The sequence below is a fragment of the Chelonoidis abingdonii genome, chromosome 18 (genome assembly GCF_003597395.2).
Source record: "Chelonoidis abingdonii isolate Lonesome George chromosome 18, CheloAbing_2.0, whole genome shotgun sequence".
Lineage (NCBI taxonomy): Eukaryota > Metazoa > Chordata > Testudines > Testudinidae > Chelonoidis > Chelonoidis abingdonii.
In genome coordinates this window covers 14,196,349-14,210,320 of record NC_133786.1, presented here as the reverse complement: position 1 = coordinate 14,210,320, position 13,972 = coordinate 14,196,349, and the positions used below count along the sequence as shown (strand labels likewise).

The following is a 13,972-nucleotide window of genomic DNA, read 5'->3' as shown; positions in this document are numbered from 1 at the left end:
AGGGCTTGATTGTCACACTATGCACAGCCCTGAGCCAAGGATGGCATTTAAGTTGCATCACTAAAGAGTAGCACTGGAAGGCATAATGACTCTGAAAATCACAGTCCGCTCCCCCACCCCCACGCACACACTTCTACCCTCAGGATGGAAGTTATCTGTTAGTGGCCTATGGCAGCAGTAAATTAGTGTTCCCTCCCCTTCTTTGGCTCAGCTGTGCTGGCCTTGGCATTGGGGGAGGTGGAGTCAACAGTCCATGTACTCACTGCCCACCTACTCTGAAAAAGAAGTAAGCAGGTGCATAGCCCCCTTTACTTCTCTGTGTTGGACCCAGTGTCTGGTTAGCTCACATAGAGGTGTAAAGGGAGTTCTTATTGGGTATGTAGTCCTAGTCAAAATCTGGCCTGAACAAACCACAATATACTTTGTGATTAATTCATTATGGATACATGATTGTCATTACAATACACAATACATTGTTTTGCCATTGAGTTTCTGTGCTAAAGTGCATCTGATAATATTAGCAAAGTAGGGAGAAATTCTTCTCAGTATAACAGTTCATATACATGCAAAGTTAAAGTCCAACATCAGACAACTGCATAGTTTATGTAAATATACTTGAGATGGACTTTAACTGCGTGTGTGTATTTTATTATACGCGACAACGTCTGGCTGAGAATTCTAAGAATTGCGCGGTTCCAGAGAAGCTGATTATCTGGCATTCGATCATGGCGGAAATGCCTTTATGGATGAGTAATGATTCCAGCGAAATGGAAAGGTCATATTACCTGTGGCTCAAACACGTACACCTGCAGGCATTAGAAAATGATTCCTCAGTGGTTGCCAACATATTCACAAAGCCCTTAGCATGCATGGGACTAATTACTGTTTATCTCAAGATCTCAGTTTTCTAATGTCTTACTAGCATGTGAGCAAAACAACTCATAGCCAGGTATTTCTTGCTTGATTAAAATGGGATTTTACCACAGACTGTAGAAAGGTGTAAAAATTCATTTATGCTCTCACTTCTAGTGAAATATTACATAAAGGCCTGAGAGATCTGCACAGGAAGTATAACCTCAGCCCTTGTGATGTAATAGGTAGAAATAAACAGACTAAGTTAAGGGAGCTGTGGCAGATTTAACTCTCAGTATCCATGTAATTGTGTATTTGATGCCGTGTAAAAACTGTGGTTTAGTCTCACTAGTTTAATGCTCCCAAAATGTGTGTGGTTTAAGGTCAGGTTATAAACTGCTTACTCCCACTGGTGTCCGGTTACTCATGTGAGCAACTGTTCACCAGTGTGTGGAAGGGCTCACACTCAGGCCTTTTTGAGCAGCAGCGGAATTGACGGGTTCCATAAAATATACATATTCATAATGAATGGCACCTAAAATTCAAAACCTGCCACTAAACTTTGTATTAATTGATAAGGCATACTTTTCTGTGCTTAGAGCTCTGTCACTAGTGAATGTTTGGGTGAGGTCATGTAGTAACCAGGAGACAATGGCATTTTGGTTCCCATTCTTTGCTCTCGTCACGTGAAATGTGGTAGTTATTTTGGATACCTCATTGCGTTGGAGCTTTCAAAAATTAAAAATTAAAGCTCCTTGAAGACTTCCAAGATCATCATAGTTGGATATGAACGACAAACAAAGGCATAAAGGGAGGCTGGATTTGACCCCCCCAAAAACAGACTCCTCGATGTCACAGTACAGCAAGGCCAAAGGACCTTCCTGGTAGAGAAATTGGACAACATTTTCACAGACCCTCCTCCCCTGAGAGATGATATCTCAGACATCACATCCCAAATGGCTGACTCAGAAGATGAGCCCCAGAGAATGGCCATTGAAACAAAGGAGAGAAAGGGGGAAATGTCTTCCCCAGAGGTGTCAGTGAGGGCAAATTGGATGATTTGGAAGCCAGGGCAAGAAGAAATAATCTTCGTATTTCAGGCATCAGAGAGAGTTTAGAAGGTAAAAACACCCTCACTTTTCTTCAGCAACTGCTCCCAGATCTCTTCCAGATAGACCCACTGTTACCGCTGCCCCCTTTGAGAGAGAGCTCAGCAAGTGGGTTTAAAATAAAAAGGCGGAAAAGTGCTCAGCCCGAGGCTAGTAAACTGCTAGTAACCAAAGGAACTAATTCACATTTCTGTGTTGAATCCTATTGTCCAGTCACAAAGACCAGGATCTCAGACCTGAACTGATGCATTTAGGACTGAATCTTGCAGGCTCTTGAGTGCCATGGAACCAAGCAGTGCAGTGCCTCTCTCCTCAGGAGAGATTTAGGAGGAAGAGGGGGGAATGGCCAGTGGATCTATGAACTGTGTGGAAGCACTGCATCATAACACTGTGTGTGTGGGTTTGCGGTAGGGCACATCATATTATAGCTTTTCCTACAAGCTAAGGGACTTGCTTTCTGTTCTGGGTGGAAGAGTCTTTCCTCCCAACATTTGCATGGTTCCCCCACTCAAAGATCTCAGCTTTACTCAGGAAATTAGAATTTCAGCCCAAATGCCACATGCCAGCCAGTTCCATTCTCAGTGCATTTCATCTAGCCCCTTCCGTGCAGCCACAGAAACACACTTTGCTTGAATTGAATCATTTTGTTTCCAAGTTTCCTGAATAACAAACAAAGCAGAAAACAAATATTGTCCAACAGCTCCAAAAGAATCTGTATTAGACAAGACATTAGCCTCCTCCCTGGCTCAGAACCTTGTCTTCTCTTATTCTCCATGCAGATGAGCCCATCTGCCCTCATCTAGTGCAGCTAGATCTGGGGTGGGAAAGGAGGGAACAGGGAAGGCTGTCTTCTCACAGAAATCCCTGGGTAGACTTTTTCTCCTGAAAGACAGCTGCTGCCTGTTATTCTAGAAGTGGCAGGGAGAGGTTTTTATGATCATTAACGTGACTTCCCATGATGCAGAAGGATTGTCCTCTTTCCTGACTTGTCTGTGATATGAAAAAGTAAATCCTCTGTGCTAGTCAAGAAATTAGTTAAAAAAAAAAAAATCATACCATTGGCTTTTACTTTGCTGTTGTTTGTTTAGGATATAGTATTTTTCAACTGAAGTTGGTTGCATCAGAGAGATACTGTTTGTTTTGGCACTCGTCACTTGTCATATAGTGTTTTTACACCAACTGGTCTGTATACATTACAATGCATGGTCTCCAGGACATATTCCTTTTAGTATACACCTCTACCCCGATATAACACGACCCGATATAACACAAATTTGGATATAACGCAGTAAAGCAGTGCTCTGGGGGGCAGGGCTGCGCACTCTGGTGGATCAAAGCAAGTTCGATATAACGCGGTTTCACCGATAACACGGTAAGATTTTTTGGCTCCCGAGGATAGTGTTATATCAAGGTAGAGGTGTATTTCTTGGGATGAAAGGAGAAAGAGATCTGGATTCTCTACTGAGAACAGTCCCCCTTTCACTGTGCTGGTATTACAAGGGGGCCAGAAAGCTGCCAGATTTCTCCAATGAGGAATTCCCCAGCAGGCAGAGAACTGGTATAGCCAGGTTCTACATCACTATGCCTGCAGCCCTTGGCATAGCATGTGGGAAAGGAGTCTGCCAGAGCACAGTTCCTTGGTGGGCACTTCCTTAGTGTGGAGCAGAAGTAGCCATAGTAGATTAAAGCACCTCTCAGGCTGCTTTCCTCTGGGCTGTAACTGCTGTAAAACTGATTCTAAAATCAGGGAACCACAGGTGGGGTTTCTTTGTTGCTGAACAGAACTACATGCTGTTGAGAATGTGGATCAGAATCTCTTCTCTGACATTTCTGGGTTCCACTCACCATATTGCATCTTCCATCATGCTGAACCTAATGCCTGGAATAATGTCTCTCTTGTTTGCCAAGCACCCTCTCACTCCTAAATGAAATCCCTCCATTCTTCTCATCCTCTGTAATCCCCTCAGTCACCCTCTCCTGAACCATTACCCCATAACTGGTGAGTATTTGTCTAGTAGTCATAGGTAGACTGCAAGCTGTTTGGGAGCCAAGAATGTGCCTTATCTCTTTTTGCAAGGTGTTATGAAAACAGACGACACTATACATGTATGTTAATAATGTTTTCTGAAGATTACTAGAATGACATTCGTATGTGCCAAAGAAGCTACTTAGCAGATATCTGCACTCTAGCATTGCTAGGGAGGGAAGTATTATATTTGCAAGGGTTATTACATCTGTGATTATGTGAAGTAGCTTCACTGCTGCTCCGTGTCCTTAGAATAGTGTGACCAGATGTCCTTATTTTATAGGGACAGTCCCAATATTTGGGGCTTAGTCTTATATAGGCACCTATTGACCACCACCCCTTTTTTTTCCCCCCACACTTGCTCTCTGGTCACCCTAGGTTGGAAGGGGAGGTTTCCTTCCTCTGGGAACGCAGCAGATCTCTCTTGCCTGCAGTTCCCACACACAGTGTGGAAGGATAGACAACCTCAGGACATTGTTCTTACAGGAGACCAACTAATATTAAATACAAAATCTCTGTGAAAGGAGACAGCTGTGAACTGACTCAAATTACTATAGGGTTCTGTAACTCAAAGGGGATCATATTCACCTTGTCTTTTGTTTACACTGACAGTCTTTTTGTCCCAGTCCTAACCTCTGAATCCAAATATGTCCAGTATGTAACAGTGCTGTTCTGTAGGTAGATAAATCCTCTGCACTGAATGTAGTAGTTCACTCGACTCCTCTTCAAGTCATAGCATGTCTTCAACAGTTTCATAATGAACGTCCTTTCTCCTGATGCAAAAATTCCCCAAAAGGCATTTAAGGCATTACATCTGATCCAGGTGCTTTTTTTGTCTCTGTCTTTGCTACAGATTGACTTTTGCATTCAAATGCCAGGTCCCTGCACTTCCTTTTTGTCTTAAAGTAATGCCACTTGCTGGTTGGACTAATATGTTGCCTGAAAATGGTGTTTTTTTTGCATTTAATAGTTTGTTTGATTTTTGCGCTTTAAGACCTGAACCTGTATTGCAAACCCATCTCATTTCTTCATTACAAAGTCATGGGAGAGGCTATTTAGTTAAGTTTGGAAAGACTATCGCACCTTTTGATGTGATCCTGTTACCTTTCCTATGCTAAGCAGGGCTGCGCTGGGACAATTCTTAGAGAGGAGATCTACAAGGAACACTTGGGGGCAACTGGCAATAGTGTTGGTGATCCAGTAAGCAGCAGCCTTCCCTCTGAATCAGTAATGAATCTGTACCAAGCACGGTGTCAGGGAGTTGCATTGCCCGAGGGTGTCCTTTTTCCAAAGAGATGTAAAAGAGAAATGTTGAGTTGGAACAACTGTGGTCATTAAAGATCCTATACTCAACTTCTGTATGAATCAGGGAGTTAACATAAGTGTCCTGGCCAAATTGCAATATTGGTAATTATGTACTGCCTCCCCAAATTCCCCAGTTAGATACTGTGTTCTTCACTTCCCATCAAACTATTGTGTTCTGTGCTGGTGTTAAAGATCTACCATGTTCTACACAGATAGGGTTGCACTTCAGTGGTAGAGAAAGTGAGCCCTTTATATCTCAGATCTTACCCAATAGGACTGGTATGAGGCTTTATAAATGTTTGAAGTGTAGCGATACTTAGATAAAAGTTATAGAAGTGCAATATTTTTTTCCATGAAAGACAATTCCCATTTTAAGCCTTTTTCTTTCCCAGGAATGCCCCTTTTTGGCCTGAAATATTTTATGCGATTGATCGTTAAAACAGCCTCTCCTTCTATGAACTCTTGCATTAGTGAAGTCTCTGGTTCCCTGAATCACAGATTAGTTTCTGATCTGAAGCTAGAAATTTTGAGACGTGATTATAAAATACATTTAAGTGGGTGAGACAAGTGAGAGAGAAATTTTTTTTTAAAAGAACATCTATCCTATTTCTACGTTCCAGTTCTTTAGGAAGTTCTCATGTAAAAGTGTGAGGAATGAATAAAAGGAGCACATTAAGATCAGTTTTATAGCTTGAATTTCACATCTTGTAAATAAGAACTACACTATTTGCAGAGTTGGTATAGGAATGTTTATAGGATACAAACAGATTCCTTGGTAGAGTGACGGTCTAAAAACCAAGGCTCTCTGTTTAGACCAAAATCTGGTTTAAGAATCTCTCTCTTTACTTTTGGTAATGGTGGTATTACTCCCTTTTTAATAATGACTAATTTAAGCAGATTGTTAGTGCATAAAATGCTCTTATTTCCAAGTTTCTAAGTATCTTTTACTTTATAATGTAATACAACACTGATACCAATGGGTAACACAGTAAATACATGACAGTGAAATTATCAGCATTTATTGACAGTAAGAAATGGTGGAATATAATTCCTTGCATATTAGACAAAGTTCTCACTGAGTCTTCATGCAATTAAAACACAGCCTGTAAATTATATATTTTTACAATGGTTAATTCAGTTTTGAGCATAATATTTAATAAGAGATACAAATCAAAAGTTCAAGGTTCAAGTTCTGCCCTCACACACACAGATCCCATGGAAATAATACTATGTACTATGTTCTTATTGCACATCTTGATTCTGTACTCTTTACACTTCTATCTGTGAAGTCCACAACTGATTTGTCTTCAGTACAAAGGATCGCTAATACAGGTTAAAATCTCTATTATTATGCTGCCTCATTTGTACTTTTTTAGTTGTATTCCAGGATTTAAAGGCCATTGAAATCAATTAAAGTCTTTCCATTGACTTCAGTGGAGGCTAGATCTAGTCCTTAATTCTTATTTCTCAGTTTAATAAAGTGATACAATATTCCGAGTTCTATCAGGCATGTGGTATAAGAAAATCAAGATGATTTATTGTATATAGTGGTCTCTGAAACATTCACCATGATCTTTTCTTTTAAAAAACAAACTAAAATTCCAAAATATTGCAAATCCCTAGAAAAGCCTAATTCCGCTGGTAGGTTCAGGTTCTCTGACCCTAAGCCTAGGAATGACTCCTGAAATCCTTCATCCAAGCTATAGTTAAAGTGCAAACAATAGTAAAGATGGATGAAATATAATAGAAGAGAAACCAAATTAAGGAAAATAGTTCTATTTTGGGTAAAACTCTGAAAGAAAGATCTCATTCGATATCCAACACTGAGGAGATATATGGAAATCAGGAAGTGAATATTCAACATATAATATAATACAGAATAATTTATTTTAAATATACGCAGTTTAATTCTTATTCAGACACTGTTCCTCACTCTGGGGGAAAATACCACCTGAATATAAAAAATCTTGATATAAGAACATTGTTTAGCTGATTAAAAGATAAGAAGTTTAGGGCCTGATCCATCATCCATTGAACAGTAGCTCTCAGAGCTTAATACTCAAAAATATTCAATGAGAGGAAGAAGACTCTTTATTAAAAACAAAATGCAAAGACATAATTCACATAGTGGGAAAATAGATCACATTTGTAAGTACTTGTTACCTGTAACCCTGATTCTGCAATGTTTACACATGAATAAAATCTCTCCCATTTATTTCAAAGAGAGAGGGATATATGAATTGATTGCTGAGGATCAATCATTTTTATGTGTTATGTATTGCTCCATATGTAGCAAACAAGGAAGTTTCACAGAAACCAGTTAATTCACAATAACAGTTTACAACAAAGTGAGACTGACAAGTATTGAGGTTTTCGGGAAGTAGTTACTAAGTCTCTAAAATTTCCTAACAGATCCCCAATTATTCTGTGATAGCAGTTTGGATTTTTTTTAAATTGAAAAGTTACTTGGTATAAAGATGACATCGAATATTGTGAGTAAATATCTAAAGTTATATGGAAGAAATTTTTCTTCTGTTGATCATACAAAAATTGATTAATGGTTTTAAAATTTCAGTTTTACTGTTCCAGACTACTTATATATACAGTCTCCTACTGTTATAAACTCTGATTGTATTTTTAAAAAACTTGCCCTTAGTTGAAAACACAGTCAGTTGTAGGAATTTTTTTCAGTGCATGCCTTAAAAGTCTGTGATAACCCCATACTTGGAGTTCCCATTGACTTTACATGCCACTGCAGGTGCTTAGCATCTTTGAAAATTAAACTCATATGGTAGGGAATAATCCTGTACTGGCACTTAGGGGGTTGGACTCCAGAGATCTATGGTCAACATTTTCAAAATTAGACACTTATTTTGTAATGGCTCAATTTTCAGAGTTCTGACCTCCCACAACTTGAACTGGCTTCACAGGGAGATGTGAGTGCTCAGTGCTTTTGAAAACTAGGCCACGTATTTAAGGCACCTAACATTAGATGCCTGAGTTTGAAAACTTCTGAGTTTTTTCCTCTCTAATTTCTATTAGTCCAATTCTGGGCTCTCTGGTGGGGGGGCTGGGGGGGTGTGGTGGTGGTGGTGGTGTCTTCATCAGCAGCTCAAGTTTTAACATTCAGAAGACTTTTACTGTCTGTTTTCTGGCTGTTCCTCAGCAACAGCTGTGGAGCATGAAATAGGAATAATGAACCTACTGGCACATTCCTAGAAGGCAAACAAACAAACAAAGCATTCAGTTCAATAGTAGCTGTCTTGTTTTATTTATTCTCTGTTTTTTTTCTGCCTGTCTCTGCAGGCAAAGGTGAATTCAGTACAGTGCAGAACTCTGGGCCGGATCCAAAGTCTTTTGAAATCAGTAGACATTTTTCTCCTTGACTACACTGGCTTTGGATCAAGCCGTATGATACTATCTTAAACCTACTCAGGTTCCAGGAAGGTGGATGGGTGCTAGCCCACCCGCAGCTGAAGGCCCCACCCTCAGCCTAAGGGGAGAAACCACTAAGCCCAGGGTTTAACTACGTTCAGGGGACAGCAAATGATTGAACAGGAATGAGGGTTACAGGGTTGAAAGTAGGGATCCTGGCCGGGGTGGGGGGGAATACTATTTGAGAGGTGAGCATATGGTTGCCAACTTTCTAATTGCACAAAACCAAACGCTCATGCCCCACCCCTTCTCTGAGGCCTTAGCCCTACTCACTCCAGCCCCCCTCCCTCCGTCGCTCACTTGCTGTCCCCCACCCTCACTCATTTTCACTGGGTTGGGGCAGAGGGTTGGGGTGAGGGCTTCAGCTGGGGGTATGGGCTCTGGGGTGGGGCCAGGGATGAGGGGTTTGGGGTACAGGAGGGGATCTGGGCTGGGGCAAAGGGGTTTGGAGTGTGTGAGGGGGTGAGGGGTGTGGATTCAGAGAGGGAATTTGGGTGTGGGAGGGGACTCAGGGCTGGGGTAGGGGGTTAGGTTGTGGGAGGGGGTTTGGGTGTGGGAAGGGGTTCCAATCTGGGGCAAGGGGTTCGGGGTCCAGCCAGGCGCTGCTTACCTCAGGCGGCTCCTGGTCGGTGGCGCAGTGGGGCTAAGGCAGGCTCCCTCCCTGCCCTGGCTCTTCGCTGCTCCCAGAAGCAGCCACCATGTTTGGCCCCTAGATGGAGGAGCGGCCAGGCAGCTCTGTGCGCTGCATGGCTGCCACACCTGCAGGCACTGCCTCCATAGCTCCCACTGGCCACGGTTCCCAGCCAATGGTAGCTGTGGTGGTGGCGCTTGGGGTGAGGGCAGCGCACAGAGCTTCCCCGATTGCCCCTGCACTAAGGAGCCAGACAGGCCGGCCACTTCCAGGAGCCACGCAGAGCCAGAGCAGGCAAGGAGCTTACCTTAGCCCTGGTGCACCACTCACCAGACTTCTAATGGCCCCGTCAGAGGTGCTGACCAGAGCTGCCAGTGTCCGTTTTCAACCAGGTCTTTTGGTCGAAAACCGGACATCTGGCAACCCTATGTAAGCAGCTTCTACACTACAGCTATTCAGTTAGGATGCCCTTAACTATGCAGCACAGTTGCCTTCATCACAATTTGCCTTTAAAAACATGGCCAGAGACATTTGAAGATGAAGAGGAAAGAAGCTCAGACATTTCTTGTAAATATGAAAGGGCCCCTCCACTCAGTATGTTTGGCAAGCCACAGTCCTGTACAAACGAAGCATCCAAAACAGTCGAGCATTTTCACTCATCATCATGAACTCATTTCCTCACTATGGATACACTCAGGTCCTGACATGCAGGGGCCAGATTCCTTACTCTACTCTAACCCCTGTGGACAGAAGATGGCAAGTTCAATAGTCTCTTTCATTTAGTGATAAAGGAATCCATTAAAATCTGGGTTGAAATTATTCTTATTGCCCCTCCCACATTTATTTCCTAAGGAACACAAATATTAAGGAGGCATGTTTACTGTTAAACATACATGTACAACGAATAATCACTATTGTTATGTTAATTGTCTTGCTGGCTTTCCAGGAATCTTTGCAGACTAGAGGCTTTTATGAGGCATAGTCAGTCAATGAAAAAGTTAAGAAAGGGACTGAGAAGGATCCAGGATTATTACAATTTCTTCAGTACTGATGGTTTGTTGCTCTGCCCTTGGCAAGATACAGATAGACTTAAGGTGAAATTCTGGCTCTACTGCAGTCAATGGCAAAACTCCTATTGGCTTCAGTGGGGTAGGATTTCACCATTGGACACAATTCTGTGGACAGTTAAGCACCTGAGTAAGTATTTTCAGGGTTGGAAACTTGGTTCCCGCCCCAAGGCACTTACAACCAAAGAGTCAGGCAAAACTTTTGCAAGATGCACTAAGACCCAGAAGATAATTTCAAATATATTCTATTTTTGTAGTGTAGGTTTTGGATGGTGCTGATATTTCATTGACATGGGTTAGAATAAATATTAACAAAATTACATCTTGTCTGCATTAAGCTCTTGTAGATTACTGTGCGTTATGGCAGCTTATGGGGTCACGAAAGTCAGCAGGATAGAATTATCCTGGTGCAGCTTCCCTGCGCTGGCCCCCTCAAAAGTCCAGGTGTAGACTGTGGGGATGGAGACTCTGCTGCAGCCAGTGGTGTACCCCATTGGCAGTCCTGGTGGGGAGGGAGAATGCTGTAAATTAGAGTAGCCCCTACAACAACCCAGAATAGGGAGGGTACAAAGGTAGGAGAAAGCCATCATAGTGCCCCTCCCTCTGAACAGTACCCTTTTTGGTTGGGCCACCTACATGCACAGCCAGAACCTCAGCCATTGTGTTTAGATATATTTATAGCTTAAACTACGGTGTTTTCTTTATTGGATGTTAACTCTGTATATCCTCTGCAATTATCTTTTCACCAAATTAACGGAATTACCTCCTGGAGAAAGTCCTCCCTTTTGGGGCCATGAGATTGGAAGAAACACATCATCTCCTTATTTTCCTGGATTCTTAGAAAGTGAGTGGCAGCTTGACACGATTTTGGTTTCTATGAAAAAAGGAATCTGAAATTAAGGGAGGGAAATGAAACCCGCCCACCCTCCCATCCACCCGGAAAAACAAGTAAACAAGTGATTTACGCGGATATTGACACTCACCTGCAGCCCAGGGTTTGCTCCCATTTGTAATAAACAATTAATCCCCTCAAGAATTTTATCTTTGTGCAGTTGCAGAAACTTTTGCATGTCACTGTGGTAGGTGACTTTTTGAGACTCCCTCAATAATGCGGTGTGAGCAAGAACTGCACAGTGTAATGGTGTTAAACCTGAATAGGAAGAACCACAATTATATCAGTCACTTGCTGGGGACTAAATCCAAATGCTTGGGTATTTTGGTTTTAACAAAAACACCAACAATTAGATAATGTTCAACTCAAGCTTTCTTCCCAGACTTAGCTATTCCCAGGGGTCTTACCCCAGAACTACTCAGCCCTCACCCTGGAGCTTCTACCTGTAGAGAGCCACTTTTACCTTTTTTTATATCCCAGTGGCATAGCAAAGCACTAGCCTCAGTGAGCTGGAAGAATTCAGCCCTTCCCAGCAGGGTGTTGCTGGCAAATATTGCCAACTTGATATTTCCTACCTAATTTCTGGGGTTTAAAATTACTTAGCCTAGAGTAAAGCCAGAATTTGGAGCCTTAGAAGAGTCTACAATAAGCTTCACTGTAGTTAAAATGGCATCTCTTACCATAATGGTCAGTTAGATTCACTTCCACATGTATGCCACCTTCTTTACATTTTTTCAGAACCTGAAAGGAGGAGGATGCAGAGATTGTAAATATTGATTGTGGCTTCTGGGCACTGCCACAGTACAATAAAACAATAATAGTGACACCAGTTCCTCTCTGGTGGCATGGTTTCTCATATATATAGAGACATCTTACATTTTGCATGGCATAATATGCATGTGTCTCCTGCAAAACGCAGGCAGAAAAATCCAGTGCATATGACAGTGTAATTACACTGTATCTCAAATTAAAGCTCTACTTACATCCAAAACTCTTAAGTACCCATTCTCTGCACACAGATGGAGTGGTGTTTTCCCTAAACTGTCCTGTTCATTGACATTGGCTCCCAGAGAAATCAAATCATTGACCATCAGGTGCTGGTTCTTTTCAGCAGCTAGATGTAATGCTGTCTAATAATAAGAGAGAGAGAGAGAGAATTTACAGTGGAAAAAATGAAAAATCTTTAAGCAGCATGGATTAGCAGCTAGGGTAAAACACTGGGAGTCAGGACTTTTAGGGTCTATTCCTGGTTCTGGGAAGGAAGTGTGGTCTACTGGTGGAGGGGCATGGTATCAGGACTCTTGGGTTTTATTCCTAGCTCAGCCACTGACTTGCTGTGTGATCTTGTGCAAATCATTTCACCTCTCTGTACCTCAGTTTCCCCATCTGTAAAATGACAGTAGTAATACCTGGCTGACTAGGGTGTTAGGAGTTTAAAATCAATGTTTGGAAAATGCTTAGACATCCTTTAATGTACTAGAGAAGTGCCTGATTTTTTTTTCCAGTTAGCGTCATACCCGTTTTGCTGCATCCTTCTCATCAATTTTGTTTAGAGATGCAAATCTCTGTGCAAGTGCATAAGCCAGTGCTCTCCTTCCTTGAGTGACAGCCTTGTGCAGGAGCCTGGAATAGAACAAGGTCTGTAATGCATTAGAGCATTCAGCAAATGTGGGCAAGGTTTCAAAAATAACCACAGGGGTGGTATCTTAAAGCAAAAGGAACCATTTTTTTTCAGTGTGTAAAATAAGGCATCAAAAACTTTGGGGACAGTTCGGTATTTCAGTCATTTATTCTTTACTTTCTATTAGCTGAGGGGGTGAGGGAGGGCACACATACTTTGTAGGTCTGTAGGCTGAGATCACTGCACATACCAGGGGCTAGTTGCATCCCTCCATTTCACCCCAAAAGCTCCCCGTGCACTTGTCTCTCATCCCTCTGTATTTCAGAGACCCCCCCCAACATCCAGCCTGCCAGGGGTTGTATATAGACCGTATTTCCCCATCCTCCCTTACCAGAGTTCTCTATAGGATTGCCAGTTGTGGCTGGATGTATTCCTGGAAGTTTCATCACACAACATAATCTTTAATGAAAAATTAATCTTTAATTCTTGGAGACTTCTGCAGAACTGGCAACACTAGTTTTCTGTCATAAGCATAAATCCCAATTCTGAACTTCAGCGTCCAAAATGTGGGTGCTTGCATGAAACCTCCAAGCTTAATTACCAGCTTGGATCTGATAGCACTGCCATCAGCCAGATTTCCCAGTGTCTGGCGCACTCTGGTCTCCCCAAAACCTTCCCTGGGGGACCCCAAGACTCAGATGCCCTGAGTCTACAACAAAAGGAAATAACCCCCTCCCCTTGTCTCCTTTTTATTTCCTCCCCAGCTTCCCCTCCCTGGATGGCCATGGACGATCACCCTATTTCAATTCCTTGAATTGCAGAACAGAGAGATCAAGTTTCTTTCACCCTCAGTCAGAGTCCCTGCAAAGATAAGCTTTGCACTCTGACACAAAAAGATTTTCCCTTCCCCCCTGTTTTCTTCCTCCCCACCAATTCTCTGGCGAGCTTTAACTAGGAAAAAATCCAACAGGTCTTAAAAAGAAAGCTTTATATAAAAAGAAAGAAAAAGACATAAAAATTATCTCTGTATCAAG

At 42.1% G+C, this 13,972-nt stretch overlaps 1 protein-coding gene across 1 annotated transcript in view; it reads right to left on the bottom strand.

Annotated features, from left to right (window-relative positions):
• Positions 1-13,972, bottom strand: part of LOC116825031 (uncharacterized) — a 43,623-nt gene that overhangs the window by 21,898 nt on the left and 7,753 nt on the right. Inside the window, exons 6-11 of the mRNA XM_075073442.1 lie at positions 12,835-12,940; positions 12,301-12,447; positions 11,998-12,058; positions 11,409-11,575; positions 11,189-11,299; positions 9,866-9,974 (exon numbers count right to left, since the gene is read on the bottom strand). Coding sequence (XP_074929543.1) covers positions 9,866-9,974; positions 11,189-11,299; positions 11,409-11,575; positions 11,998-12,058; positions 12,301-12,447; positions 12,835-12,940 — 701 coding nt within the window. The remainder of the gene's footprint in view (positions 1-9,865; positions 9,975-11,188; positions 11,300-11,408; positions 11,576-11,997; positions 12,059-12,300; positions 12,448-12,834; positions 12,941-13,972) is intronic.